This window comes from Protomyctophum parallelum (genome assembly GCF_964188405.1).
Source record: "Protomyctophum parallelum genome assembly, chromosome: 8".
Taxonomy (NCBI): domain Eukaryota; kingdom Metazoa; phylum Chordata; class Actinopteri; order Myctophiformes; family Myctophidae; genus Protomyctophum; species Protomyctophum parallelum.
The window spans coordinates 50,200,859-50,216,378 of NC_139703.1; the positions used below are offsets into that span (position 1 = coordinate 50,200,859).

The 15,520-nt window shown below is 43.6% G+C and overlaps 1 protein-coding gene across 1 annotated transcript in view; it reads right to left on the reverse strand.

Annotated features, from left to right (window-relative positions):
• Window positions 1–15,217, reverse strand: part of loxl2a (lysyl oxidase-like 2a) — a 45,088-nt gene extending 29,871 nt beyond the window's left edge. Inside the window, exons 1-3 of the mRNA XM_083772369.1 lie at window positions 14,999–15,217; window positions 12,635–12,944; window positions 5,734–5,909 (exon numbers count right to left, since the gene is read on the reverse strand). Of these exons, the coding sequence (XP_083628495.1) occupies window positions 5,734–5,909; window positions 12,635–12,917 (459 nt within the window). The 5' untranslated portion in view covers window positions 12,918–12,944; window positions 14,999–15,217. The remainder of the gene's footprint in view (window positions 1–5,733; window positions 5,910–12,634; window positions 12,945–14,998) is intronic.
• Between the last annotated feature and the right edge of the window lie 303 nt (window positions 15,218–15,520).

The window sequence follows — 15,520 nt, forward strand, 5'->3', positions numbered from 1 at the left end:
ATAACAGAACATCCAGACGATATTATAAGCAACTTAGTGGCTGCAACAGGAACATAAAATCATCTGTGTTCATTTAACTCTAACATTGTACAAATGGATAAATAACACAGAGGATTTTAGCACTCGTATACTCTGCAGACACTGTATACTCTATCCAAATACATTCCACATTTGCTGTGCTCAAATAATCAATGGAATCTAAACATTAATTAGAATGACACAGTTTGACACTTGCTGAAAAGTGTTCAGTTAAAGAGTGGACTGGACAACTGGTTTGCGACACAGAATGTCAAAAGACATACAGTAGCACACATCTCCTGATCTCACTGAAGAATGACACAAGACAAAGACATAGCACATGTCTCTAGAGCTCACAGGAGATTGAGACGTAAGATGGACATCACTTACTGGAAAAAGACCTTAGGAAGGTTAGAGGTTAACAGACAGTTCTGAGAAGTGTCAGAATCTGGTTTCTAGAGTTAAGCCAGAGGAATGATAGGCTCTTCAGTAAATGATGAGTGAGATAGAAGAAGCCATACAGATACAGTACACTATCATGGCTTAATGTGGTTCTGTTCCCAGGATAATTGCATTTTTTAACTGGAATTTGATACAGTTTCGACTCTTTCCACTGAGATTATCAACTCACATGAGCATCCAGCAACTGTTTTCAATATGGCCTACCATTTGTGACCAAAGCTGAATTTAATAATAATAATTACAGTTTCGAGTTCTAATATATGACCTCATGTTCACATGTTCTCATAATATTCTCCTGCTTGGCCCACAAGAGCAACATGCTTCAACAGCTTTAGCTATTTAGCTAAATTTAAAAATCATTTAGGAGAAAGCGGAAATACCAACTGCTTGTCTCTATTAGTTAGAACTGTTTGTAATATTTTGACATGGTTATGGGTGTAACCTTCCCAGACCAGGCACAGAATGCCAATTCATCGTGTGAATAAACAGAATGCAGGAACATGCAGCAGGGCTGTTCATTGCTGACGTCACATCAAGGATCTTTCACCATTCCTCTCCACTGCAACTTCAAAGGCCACGGTGGTCCAAGGGAATATTTACAGGGTGGGGGTCTGAACTCCAATAACACCCTGGAGACGCTAAAGTCAACAGGACAAATAGTCAACAAGGGGCCACTGCTTACAAAAATACATTATAGACGGGCCACTTCAAAAGAATAAGGTTGGAACTTGTTGTGAATTTTGTTCGGCAGTGTGCATTTCAATTTACTCTCAAAGAGACTTAGAGAGATTTTCCTCTTTCTCCTTCCTTTCCCTTGCCTCATAGTCCAAGAAAAACACAGACACTGTGCTGGCCATCGCACACAGACTGGACTGGACTGGACTGGAAGCACAACCAACTACAGCCCAGCATGGACAAACAACTACAGCAGTGCAGGGGGTCAAACAATTGCATGAATTAATTTAATAATGGAGACAGAACATGTGTTGGATCCATTCATTGCAGTGGTCGAGTAATCAGATTAGTTACAGTACTGTATGTATTACTTTCAGCAATGTAACATTTCTAATATCGCCGAGTTCCGTAGGCAGTGCAGAAGTCCCATTAATGACGGTAATGCACACCCTCGAGTGTAATATTGTGACTATACAACAGTCACCCTTAATAAACCCCACATCAACTCAATTTCTTTATAACTAAGATATTCGATCAAACAAAATCATAATTTAATGACAGATGTAGCCACTGCGGACGAAAATGTCCCAAGAAAATCTCTAGCCTGGCCTGGGCCGGTTTAGCGGTCCAGGCACCTTGGCTGGTAATCCAGCATGACAGTGTATCGTGGGTTCGAGTCCCGATCCCGACGAACTTTGCTGTGTGTCTTCCCGCCATCTCTCTCCCTGTTTCCTATCAAGCTACTGTATATCTAGCAATAAAGGCAAAAAAGCCCCCCAAATAAATATATAAAAAAAAGAGAATCGCTAGCCTAGCCACCTTCTCTGGGAGATCAGTATCAGGTGCATATCTTAGGTCCACGTATGTCAGACTGTTAGTACGTCTGCCCCCGAGAGCAGTGACACTCAGCACAGCTTATGTTTTGATTAGGTGTTCCATCATGCTCGTTTAAGCACTGCTAGCTGGCTGTTAAATTTAAATTGCAGTGTTTTGCCAAATATTTGGGGGCAATATCCTCACGGATATTGAGGATATTGGTTTTATCATCTGGTTTTATTATCTGGTTGGTTCTGTCGGTCAGAGGCAGTGGTTTTCGATTATCTCTTACTGGCATACAGGTCAGAAGGAATTCCCTCCTCCCTTTCTCCCCTCATGTCTGCAAGCCCACGCACACTTTCCATCCGGCCCAGACAGGATGGTATTCCCCCTCTCTCGCTCTCTCTTTGTGTGTGTGTGTGTGTGTGTGTGTGTATGCGTGCGTGTGTGTCTGAAGAGAGAGCATGCCACAGTTACATCATTTGTTCCGTTCCTTTCAGTGGGGTCTGAGGACATGTTTTTGTTTGTATTCTGTGCCCTTGTACTGAGCTGTGTGTGTGTGTGTGTGTGTGTGTGTGTGTGTGTGTGTGTGTGTGTGTGTGTGTGTGTTCGTGTGTGTGTGTGTGTGTGTGTGTGTGTGTGTGTGTGTGTGTGTGTGCATGCGTGCGTGCCTGCGTGGCTGCGTGCGTGCGTGCGTGGCTGCGTGCGTGCGTGTAGATTTCCCAGACAGCAGAGTGGGGGTCTAGTGTGAGTGAGGATAGACGAGCAGAGACCTGGCAAAGTCATTATGGTCCAAATGGCGGCGAGGTCATTCCAGCTGACTCTTCTATCATTTCACTGGGTTCCTGTGGACAAATATGACCACTGCATGGAAATATTGAGACTCTGCCCACCTAGGAGATCCGTACCCTGCTATGACATCACCGTGTCCTGACAGCGTTCTGTGCCCCCTAATGTCTTCACCATGTGCTCTTAAAATTCTTTACCCTAACCCTGAGGAGTCTATGAGACATGCAAGTCTGGTGTAACGGCCATTAAAGGTCCTTATCTGAAATGACTGAAATTGTGTAAAAAATAAGCAAACAACAGAGTGGAGGGAAATACCAATATTAACCCAGTACATATCCAGTAATATTCACTGGAACTTACTGTAGTCCAGGAAGTTGACTTGAGACACGTGATACATTCTCACTTCAACACACACCCTCTTTAACAAAGCATTCATTTAAGTTGTTAAATGCATTTGATCACTATCCCACTCCAACTATGCTGCTGCTCCATTGCTCAGATTGCAACGATTATACTGCTACAGTTATTGCTGCTGCTCACCATTCTTGCCTTTCATCACCTGCACCTCTAGTCCTCCACCCCAACATCCACCTGTTGATGCTGATTCTAGATTTCACCTGGGAACAATCTTACTAGAGCCACTGTCTGATCTCATTGTCCAAGCTTTATGGTCTGTACTTGCAGGAAGTGACAAACCTAGAGTCTAGACAGCAAAATAGACTCTGCCTTGTCTGACTGAAATACACCTTAAATAATGAGTCAGGACTGTTGGATATTTACTGTAAGCACCAGTCTTACATTTGGTTTTGATTTCAGGACATGTTTCATCATTTTAGGAAGATAATTCATAACAAATGGAGGGATGTATTTTTCAATAAATACGTTCTTCTTCCTGGTCTCCAGGCAGCTAGCCACACCACACAAACATCCGTAGTTCTCTCCTGTCCTAGGACATACAGTTGGGAAGGACTTGCTCCTTTCTTCTACAAATAAATATTTGTAGGTATTTAAGTGACATTCTACCACAGGTCGTTTCGAGGAAGCAATCTGATTGGTTGAAACAGCCTTCTAGCCGTGGGTTAAACCAGCACTGTTCACCACCTAATCAAAACAAAGAATTCAGCCGCTCTGTTCTCCCAGAGCGCTAGCAAACTCGATGGCTAGGCTAGCTAGTTTCTTGGGACATTTGTGGTCGTAGTGACTACATCTGTCATTAAAAGAATATATTCTTTCTTACTTTTAAGGGTAACTGTGGTAGAATTGCAATATTACACTGGAGGGTGTGGGTTAACGTGATTATTGCCACTTCAGTGATGCTTGCGGAACTCGACTACGTCTCGTTCCTGACCGCATCCCTGTCGTGGCAATAATCACGTTAACCCACACCCTGACACCCTCTCGTGTAATATTGCTTAATTATACCAGCCATCTTTGTTTATAGTAAACTCAGAGTGTGTCTGTTATTAAGAAACCTCTCCCCTCCCTTCCTCTCGCTCTTTAAAATATCACTCTCTCATTCTCTCTTTTTTCACTTTTTTCTCTTACATTCTTCCCCTCTCTCTCTCTCTCTCTCTCTCTGTCACAGCCCTGGCCACAGTCTGTGCCACACCCACTCATCCACTGCCCTGATGACTACCTGGGCCCACCTGTGTGTCTCACCTCACCTGCTCCCTAATGAACCTAGTCTATATACTGTATAGCCCTTGATGCTCTCAAGGTTGTTGTTGTCTGGTTGTTGGTTTATCAGTTTGCTCTGCCTTGTGTATTCATTTATTCTTGCCTTGTAATGGTGTACCTGATTTCTACTTTTGCCAAGTAAAGACTTTAAGTTTATTCCTTGTGTCTGTGAGTTCTGCATTTTGGATCCTTACCTGGGATAGAAGCCTGACACACACACTCTCTCTCTCTCTCTCTCTCTCTGTACGTAACACATTTTACTCTGTCTTGCGTTCGCAAAGGTGGTTGGTTCAGTGTTTACAACTATGCACTATCTTGATTAAAAAGGTCAACAACTGGAGGGGTCAAATGTACTTTGAGCACAGCTGCAGGCAGTGGAGATACGATCTGCTCACCGCTTTCCAGAGCGTAATGAGACTGACAAGCAGCAAATAACTCTCCATTGATGTCAATGAACTGGCTTCCGGTTGTTTTTAGGATTGATTTTAAAATTATTTTACTTGTCTATAAAGCTCTCAATGGTCTCGCACCTTCCTACCTACATGACTGCCTGCCTAAATATGTCCCAAACCTTCTTCCACTGCTGGCCTGCTCGCTTTGCCTAAAAAAATGGCAACTAAAAAATACGGGGAAGCAGCTTTTTGCTTCTACGGGCCGTCGGCATGGAACAAGCTCCCACTTTACCTTCGTCAGGCAGCCTATGTAGACATTTTTAAAGCTCAGCTCAAGACCCACTTCTACAACATTGCTTTTAATTGATCATTTATTTTTTTGTTAATCATGTCCTCACTGTATTGCATTACTGCTTGTTTTTTTAATGTCGTTGCCTTGCTTTTCTTTTATTCTCCATTGTTCTGTAAAGCACTTTGAGCTGCATTTCATGTCATGAAAGGTGCTATACAAATAAAGTTTTATTATTATTATTATTAATGAAGGGCATTAGCTTCTAATGTAGCTCACTACTGGGGTAGCGGTCTGGGCACCTGACAGCATGTCGCGGTTTCGAATCCCAATCCCGACGACCTTTGCTGCGTGTCACTCCCCATCTCTCTCTCCCCATTTCCTGTCAGTCTACTGTCCTAGAAATAAAGGCTTAAAACCCCCAAAACTAAAATCTTTAAAAAAGACCAGAAAAGACACTGCAGTGCTAACAAGAATATTAGGCCTGTTCTTCTTTGTTTACCTCTTTTGTTAAATTGAACATCTGTTCAGTTAGTGTGCATCAATATGTGTTTATGCTTGTTTATGCTTAATGCATTTGTATTATATGTATATATTAATTTGTGTGTATATTACCTCCACACTGTTGTCCATGGTTCTGATGAATTTGTAACCAGGAATGCGTTTCTGGTTGCACACCACCCCGACATCTTCAGAGTGTTTGCAGTCACTCACACCAAGGCCATTGGACTCGCACTCTGCCAGACTCTTCTCTGTGCCCCTACAGTGGATATTGTCCAGCCAGATACGACCTGGAATGGAGAGAGAGAAGTAAAGACATGAATGAATTATACATGCCGTTTTTCGGATATCATGGTATTGAGGTGGGAAAAACAACCCAGATTTTGATACTTCTTTTAGTTTCAGACTACAGATTGTAACCTCTGTGCCCAGAGTCACATTGTTTCTATGTATTTTATTATTTTCTACCAATCCGCTGCTCTACGAAATTTTCCTATTTATCTGCAGGACTATATGCTAGCTACAAGAAGCCAGTGAGAAGCATGTGTTGCTATGGCAACAAGCCGTGGCAATCACAATGTTTGGGCCACCTGGAGAGTTTGACTCTGTCAGTCCAGGGTGGAGGTGAACAGAGAGACAGACAGGCTACTGGAGAAGCAAGAGGAATATTTCCCAAATCGGAACAGTGTAAAGGATGGGTCCTCAACTAGAAATGATGAAGGTCCACAAATATTTTTTTGAATAAGACCGAGGTCCGGTCCCATGCTCTCCATCGGAGAGCGGGGCTCTATGCCCGTTTAGTATGGTCAAGCCAAGCTTATACAAATCAGATCCCCTTCCACCCAACCAATAATGGGGTGCAGAGTGCAGGCCCGGAGTGGAACTCCAAATCAGGCCGGGAGTTATACGCCCTGGCAGGCCACACTGCGCGCGCGCATAGCGCCCTGGCCTGAATTTGGCCTGAATTTTGGGGGCCCTTGGGGGACATTTTGGGGGCCTTTGCAGCAATTTCACATGAGAAATGTACCATCTGATGTTATTTATATTATTAACCTAAAAAAAAGTGGTGGTCCGCAAAGAGGTGGTCCGCGGTCCGGTCGCGGACCGCGGTCCGCCAGTTGAGTACCCCTGGTGTAAAGGATGGTAAGAGGAGACCACTACACAGCATTGACTGGCTTCCATTTGGATTTTTTTTTTTGGACATTTAAGTTTAGTTTTAGTTATAAGATATTCTATGACATTGTATATTTCATAGCACACTTTGCATTTATTTCAGCTACTCTATAATATTTTTGTAGTAATGCACAAAGACCACTTTAAACATACCAGAGATGTGCATTTGTTTTCCTAAATTGACCAGGCGGACCAATTAATTTACTAATTAATGAGTGTTTTCTTTCAAGCATTGATCCTCTACTATACCCTGGAAGTATTAGAACAACTTTCCACTGAGCTATGCATGGCCACACAGGATCAAAGACCGCCAACATATGCCAACACAAAATAATACGTTATGTTAGAATACCTCATACTAGAACTAGAAGTCCTGTGTCACACCCCATTGACATCTATTTGAGTATTTCTATTGAAGCCGTGATCCTACTAGAGACAGGAGACCAACTCACATGGAGACTTCACCACATCCTGTCACGTTCTTTCACCCCTAACCTGAAGGTGTTCACCACTGGTTCAGTACATCATGTGCAGCCCAGCTGGCTGTAATGAGTCAGCCAGGAGGGGAACCTCATAACCGTGACCATGGAAACCACCAAATGGACTTCTCCGCCGTGCAGACGGTCTGAACATGTTGTTGTTTGAGAACAACCTGCTCATACCGACAACGTGACTTCATCTCATAGAGTACACTTCGTTATAAACGTAGGCAGCAAGCCTCCAGGCAGACGATAGCTTCATTTGGAACATTGGTTCCCAAAGTGGGGTCTGGGGACCCCTAGGGGTCCTTGAGGGAGTTCCAGGGGGGTCCCCAGCTAAATGATAGTTTGGAACCAAATGGACCCTTATGGGTCTGTAACTCAGAGTGTACAAATGGAACCAAATGGACCCTAATGGGTCCATATGGTTCCATTTGTACACTCTCAGAGTCACATTAACATTGATTTTACAATATAAATTGAGGTCTCAGAGATAAATGGCATAAAACAATAATAATAATGAATAAATGCCATTAAATGGGAGTCCGTAGCCTGTTGCATATCAAACTGGGGGGTCCTTGAAATGAAAATAGTTGAAAATCACTGCTAGAGCTGTAAAAGTCTTCTCTTATGGGGGTCCCTGGCATATATTTTCTATTGGGGGTCCGCAGGCTAATGAGTGTCATTTTAGGGGTCCTTGACATGAAAACCACTGATTTGGAAGATTCACATAACAGCTCTGGCACTGAAACATAACAGAGTTTCTGAGTTCCAGCTCGACGTCAGAGTGAACATTTCATTGTACAGCTATGTCCAAACAAATATCAAACATTGCCAGGTATGATAAAAACTGAATTGCTCTGTTAAAGCTATCATTTGCAAGGCTTATGGGAACGCAAGCCAGTGAAAAGAGAAGCGAGCATTTACAGGGATTTATAAGACTCACCACAGAATCTCACCACACTGGACAGAGCTTAATGCTACTCAACTCAGGCTATAGTAGGGTTAAGCTGGGAGATCTGAATAAAATAGATCATTGTTTAATAAATAAATAACATGGTCATGAGTTTAACAGAAACACCAAAACCTCATTTGACCAAACCATATTATGGTTGAATATTGGTGAAGTTACAGTTACAGAATCACAACTCTTCCTGTAAACGTTATTTCAATATCAGTTGTAGTCTAAAACTGAGTAGCCTCTGACCCAAGACCTTTTCAAACTGGGATCATACATGAGAACCGTGGGAAGAACTACTGTTTCGACCCATTCAAATGTAGAAAACACTTCAGCTAGTGTGTTTATATGCCTTAAATTACAATGGTTCTTTTCATTCGTCAAGGCTGAATTCATGATCGCAGGAAATGGAAAACCCTCTTGTTCAAACCGCAGTTATCAGAATGCATCAGCGTCAGCAACAAGGACTTGGACTCAAATAAAAAATGTTTTTTTACCATGTGCAGCATTTCTGTAAATCTGGGTCTCCCACAAGCCAAAACTAAAATGTACTCAAGAACAAAATGGAGATTTTCTCCTCGATCCCTATTGTGACGCAGGCACAAGTAAGGCTACTTTACTGTACAATTTGCCATCCATAGAAAAATGCAAAAGTGGAAGCTATTGGAAGCCGAGTCGAATAATGGCCTTTGTTTGGACATGGCCTGGGGAAGCCAGTTCAGAGACAGGTCACCATGCTCTAGTAGCTCCACCATCTTCCCCAGTCCCCACATACAAATGTTTGTTCCCCACATACAAATGTTTGCTTGTATGATGAGTATGTATTATGGTCTAGGTGGAACTTCTATTCTGGTTTATTTGCTTTTTGTGTTTGGTATAGTCTGCTGACCTTTTAACCTCTCCTACAACCTCCAGCTCCCTCAGGTCAGTTGACATGAGGGTACTAGCTGTCCCAAGAACTAAACTCAGGCTCGCCTGAGTTCAGCCTTTGCTGCTGCAGCCTATAGCCTACTGTGCAACTAACTGTGCAACAGCATTCCCCTCCCTATCAGATCTTATCCCTCTATGTCCAGGCTCAAGACTCTATTTACAGTATTTTACCAGTAAGACGACGCCTAAGGTCGCGTGCACGCATCCACCTGAGTGACAGCAGACTGCTGGGTGAGTGCTGGCGCTTTGGAATGGGGAGTCAGATCAACATATCCGCCTGGGTGACAGCAGACTGCTGGGTTGAGCGCTGGTGCTTTGGCATGGGGGGTAAAATGTAATTTTTTGGGCCTGTTGAGAACTCTAGTTTTCGCCGGCTGCCGGGCGCTGCTGCACTAATGACTTTGGGGCAGGCCCGTCTAGAGCTTAAATGGACCGGTATCAGTCAGATGGGGAAGGATCAACATATGGAATGTCAGAACAGGTCCATATGGAGATCTAAGGGTTTGAGGTTTGAGACCATATATGGGGACATTTCCGTATGTTGGCTTAATAATATTAATATCCCTGATGTCATAGTGATGTCACAAGACCTGGGCACAATATATGGGGGGCTTTCCTCATGTATGGGGATGATGATGTCATAGTGATGTCACGAGACCTGGGCACAATATACAGTATGGGGGCTTTCCCCATGTATGGGGATGATGATGTCATAGTTATGTCATGAGACCTGGGCACAATATATGGGGGCTTTCCTCGTGTATGGCGATTTTGACGAAAAACGCCCCATGTATGGGGATTTATGAGTGACGAAAAACGCATGATTCCATAGTTAACTGCGACCTTCGGTCGCAATAACAGGACCTGGTGAGACGTAGGAGGGGCCTGGACAGGAGTCAACCCACAGAGCCTTCCTTCCATGCGCCAGATTGGTCTCCCTACCAGTCCCGACGGAGTAGTTCAGGAGCGGTGCATTGTGTGGCTCTGGTCTTTCTCTAGTGGGTCTGATCGAGGGTAGCTACTGGTCTTTCTCTAGTGGGTCTGATCGAGGGTAGCTACTGGTCTTTCTCTAGTGGGTCTGATCGAGGGTAGCTACTGGTCTTTCTCTAGTGGGTCTGATCGAGGGTAGCTACTGGTCTTTCTCTAGTGGGTCTGATCGAGAGTAGCTACTGGTCTTTCTCTAGTGGGTCTGATCGAGGGTAGCTACTGGGACGTAAGTTGGGACTTGATCACCCCGGCTGGGTCACCTGAGTGAGGGGTATGATGTTGAGAGACCCGAAACCCTGATGACCTTGGGATACATTACTGAGGATACGTCCCAGGTGCATCCATGCAATGTATTTTCGTTCTTATATAACAGATGCCTCTGAGCCTCTTGGTCAACATGAGTTATTTTTTAAATGTGCTTTTATTATAGATACGTTTTATTTTATTTGATGTAACTTGTTTTATTATTTCATATTATATATACAGTAATAATACATGCCATGCAAAGTGTATAATAATCCCATGTTTACTGGGATGTTGGCTGTTCCCCATGCATTACATCATGCATGTGATGTCTCAGATGGTTAGGAACTGTTCTCATCCATACGGAAACAAACAGCGAAGCATCCCACAGACATGTGGGATGCTTTCGCTGTGGTTAACTCAGTAGGAAAACACGTGTCTTTAATGAGAGATAATAAATGAATGACAACTTTCATCTGACTCATTCTTTTACCCTTCTTCCACCACCAGCAACTATCATATTTATGGAGTTTGGTAACTAAGTTGTCACTTTACAGTTATGAAGGAATTCATATAAGGCAAAAAGAGGGGAGACGATGTCTAGTCTACACGTGTCTGGCTTACACCCCTTCTTTCCAGTCCGTCCCCCTCGTGCTCAACTGCACAGATTGGTGTGTCTCAGTTGTCCTTTAACCCATTCAGGCCTGAAAAAAATGTCTTCTAAATCCTGACAGTTTTCTGAAATACCTATGTTTCTAGGCCTATATCACTCAATATTTCATGTCAAGGACCCCAAAAATTATCTGTAATTGGCCACCGAGACCCCCATCTGAAAGTATGTTGTTCCAGGGACCCTCCCCAGAAGCAAAGATTTGAGTTAAAAACGTTTGTTCTGAAAAAATATATTCCACATTTTAGGCGCATTTTCACGATTTTTCATAAATAGCAGACCTACAAGCTCGTAGCGCGCCACTCGGTGGCGCTCTACGAGCTTGTAGATCTGCTATTTTTCAATGGCTAAATTATAACATAATGTTTAAAACACCAAAAGGGGTGCCCGCCCAAAATGGGTTAATGTGGAAACCACCAGTGCTTGAGGGGATTAGCGATCGCACTGGGTAAACGTGTGCTGAATTCAAGGATTTCCATGGAACATATGAAACTGTCTGAGGAGATATACTGCTGTTGAATGTGTGTGGTGGACTGCCTGGCTGCAGGCTAGCTGGCTGAGATCAACAGAGTTTTTTAGACTGGAGACCGTGTAATGCATACAGACCCATACAAGCCCCAGGTCTTTTGAGCTGACAATCAGAATAAACTAGATCCCTGTTTTAAAAGTTTCATGTCGTCACCGTAATGACCCATGTCATCTTTTGAGGGAAATGATTTGCAGCATTTTGGTATATATTGTCATATTTTATTTATTTGGTATTGTCATAACCGTATATGGGTGGAATGGTTAATAAATGTCATTTGGTTCAGTTTATTCTGTTTTTCGTTTTACTTGAAAATATGACATATTAAGAAGGTAACAATGTTTGATTAGATAGATAGATTTCAACTTTGGCTTTGTGTGTTTATGTCTATTCCACCCCTGTGACATCATGTACTATATGTGCCATGCCTCAATCCCAATTCAAGTCAACGGAAAAATAGATTACTATGATGTCATGTACTTGATAGCGGGAGCTCACTTTACTGGCTTTCAGAAATTACGTCATGTAGCAGCCAAGTCTATGGACTTTTAATGTTTGTCTTTAAACAGGACCCCACTCATGACGTCATGTGGCAGCCACAGTGTTCACCCCTCACTTCACACAAGTGAAGCATTTGAAACAAGACAACATCCTCATCCTCATTTTCCATTCCATCCATCCATTAAGATCATTAATTGCTAAAAAAAGATCTCGTAAACAAACAAAGTTGACAAAAGGTTAGACTGTTCGGGACAGGAGTGATATTGCTTTACTACCTGAAACTGACTATAGAGTTAACCCATTTTAGGCGGGAACCCCTTTTGGTGTTAGCATTATGTTATGCTTTAGCTATTGAAAAATAGCAGATCTACAAGCTCATAGCGCCCCACCGAGTGGCGCGCTACGAGCTTGTAGGTCTGCTATTTTTGAAAAATCGAAGAACGACTGACATAGAAACATGGCTTTTTCAGAAAACTGTCAGGATGTAGAAGACATTTTTAGAATCTGATCTCAGGTCAGAATGGCATAACGCATGCTGGTTCTCTTACCTGCTCCTTTTCCATATTTGGCGGAAGGCGACCATGACGCTGCATCCAGAAAGCCCAGCTCCCTGCATGCCACTTGGGCAGCGTAGAGTGAAAAGTCGTCGTCACACACCGTCCCCCACTCTCCATTATAGTACAGCTCCAAACGACCCTCGTAGTGTTTGCGCTTCTCCCCCGACAACCGTAGCTGAATTACAGGCGTGCTGGAGTCCGACTGGCCGTGGCACAGACCCCACATGGACAGCAAGGTGGACAAGAGACACTGGATAGCGGTCGGGTACAGCATTGCACAGGATTTAACAGACACAATTTCCTATAGAGAGATAAAGACCAAGAGGGTAGGGAGATTAGTACATGATATGGTCTGCATAAATTCTATTGCACCTTGTTTAATGAAAAGCTTTACAATGTTGTGTACAATGTGTCTGAGTAGCTCAGACACACAGACACACAGAGCTCTCGCCTTTGGATCACACGTTCATGGATTCGATCCCGGGCACCACCAACTCAGCATATGAGTGGCAAGGCTTGGGTGTAGCTTGGGTGTAGCCAGATGTGCGGGAAGTACTGGGACCTGATAGTAGGTGTGGTGCTCCACCTCAGCAATCCATCTCCCAGGGGTCTAGCACATTGTAACGGGGACAGACTCCTGTGTGTTACAGGCTGATACCGACAATAAGCCACATCCCTATACGTTTACAATGTGCATTACATTCACCCATTCACTGGAGGCTGGAGGCAACCACGCAAGGCAGTTAGTTCATAGGGAGCAGGAGTTTCAATGTCTTGCTCAGACAAGGACACTTCGACACAAAGCTTGGAGGAGCCAGCCAGGGATCGAACTGGGAACCTTCTGGCTCCCATGGCCTTCCCCTCCCTTCCCTATCCAGATTCATATGAAATCTGTATTAAATAGGCTTTGAAAGTGAAATATTTTCAGATATTATTAGGCAATATGCAGACATACAGCAGTTTGTGGTCATTGGGTAGTTTAGTCCGCAATTTAAGCATAGGAGAATTTTCAATATAAAGTCACTTTTTCAGCCCAGCAACTGTATAGTTTGGCCATCCTAATTCATCCAAAGAACACCCCCTGACTCCCACCTCAAGAACCACAAACTAATGAACAGAATTTGTCCCACATGGAGCCAAGAGCAACAAAAAGTAGTTTTCACTGTTAAAGACAGACAGACGCAGAGGGATGGGAGATTGGGAGTCTGTACTCTGGTCATGCTAAGGGTTTGGGAAAGGCGGCTTTACTGTGGCATTGATTCTTTACTGTATCTCTGACAGCCTATAATAAGAGTAACTGTAGGCTCATGCATGCAGGGAGTTCAGTCCACTGCTCCTGCAGGCTGAGCTGCTATCTGTGGCGTTCATCCGCACCCGCAGGCTGTGCGCCGCAGATTCAGAGGGAATGTGGTGGGCTCCAGTCTGCCTAGATATTTCATGGCAGACCATGAAAGTGTCAAAGGAGTTAGGTTAGGGAACCAAAAGAAGGGAACACTCCTGGAGGGAAGGAACGCAATGAAAGGAAGATGTGAATATGGGGGAGGTGAGGGGAGGGGGTGTAGGCTATGTACTGTATAAACTAAGCAGATGTTTGGGGGGAGCAGCAGGGTTTCGTCATGGTGACGGTCAAACAAACTGCTGAGATGACAGATTTGAAGCATATAGAAGTCTCCTGGATTAAATAAATGATCAACAAGTGAAGTACAGGCTATGTTCAATCGAACTCTTGCTCCATTGAAATGTCTTACATGTTTCCTTTCTCTGAATGGAGAATGTACAGCTGTGCTACTCAATGAAATCTGGTATTACATATATAGTAACAGCAGAGAAACAAAAAAAACTCAACAAAGTGTGAAGTTGAATTCATGGACAGTCCATATCACAACAATCTCCTCTGGATATATATAGCCAGTGATTTACGTTATTAATTAAGGCCCATCATTTCACATCATAGAGTTATATTATTGTTCCACGTCCCTCCCACCCAGCGAGGCTTCCTCTCAGATGAGGTAATAGGCCTACATGTTGCAATTAATGTTGGTCACGCTCTGAAGAATTCAGAGGAGATACAGAACGTCTGATAAATGGTTAAGAATAAAGATTACCTGCAGTTGTGTGCAGTAGCCTAAATGCAATGCAACACGTTGGTAGCCTGGCATGGGCCAGGGCGGTATGTAAATCTAGTTATTATTAAATGTAGAAAATAATCATAATTTGAAACATTCTAGCTGCTAGAATATGTCTCTGTTTAAACTATTATGCAGCATATAGTTTTACTTTCCAAGAAGTGCACTGCAGTGCACAGTAAAACGGAGTGTACAGTAGCCACTTCTAATTATAAAAAGGCACACTTACTCTGACCGCGGGACGCACTCCAATAAGCAGACGTCGGGCTGTTGACTTGTTGAACTCAGCTGGGCTGTGAGTGTGAGTAGCAGTCCTTCGTCCTGCCTTTATCTGAGATGCTTGCCTTGCCTGTCGTCCCTCTTATGGTCCAGTCATCTTACTGTAAGAGGAGCAGAGCTGGGTTCCTCGAAGTTCCCGTCCCACATGCGCGCATCACTGACACACCAATCAGCAGCGTTCTCTCAGCATCCTATACACCCGCCCTCTTATTGAGTCTTGACCAATTTTGGCCAGAACGGCTAAAAAGCACAGAAGACTAGAGAGAGGAAGAAAAGTTTTCAGAAGTGATTTCTAGGAAAAAGCTAATGGTTTGGCTCTTCAAAAGTCTTCATATTGTTTGTGTGTGTGTGTGTGTGTGTGTGTGTGTGTGTGTGTGTGTGTGTGTGTGTGTGTGTGTGTGTGTGTGTGTGTGCGTGTGCGTGCGCGCGTGTGCGTAGGCTGGGTGCAGTATATGCCTTGGCTTTAGTTTAG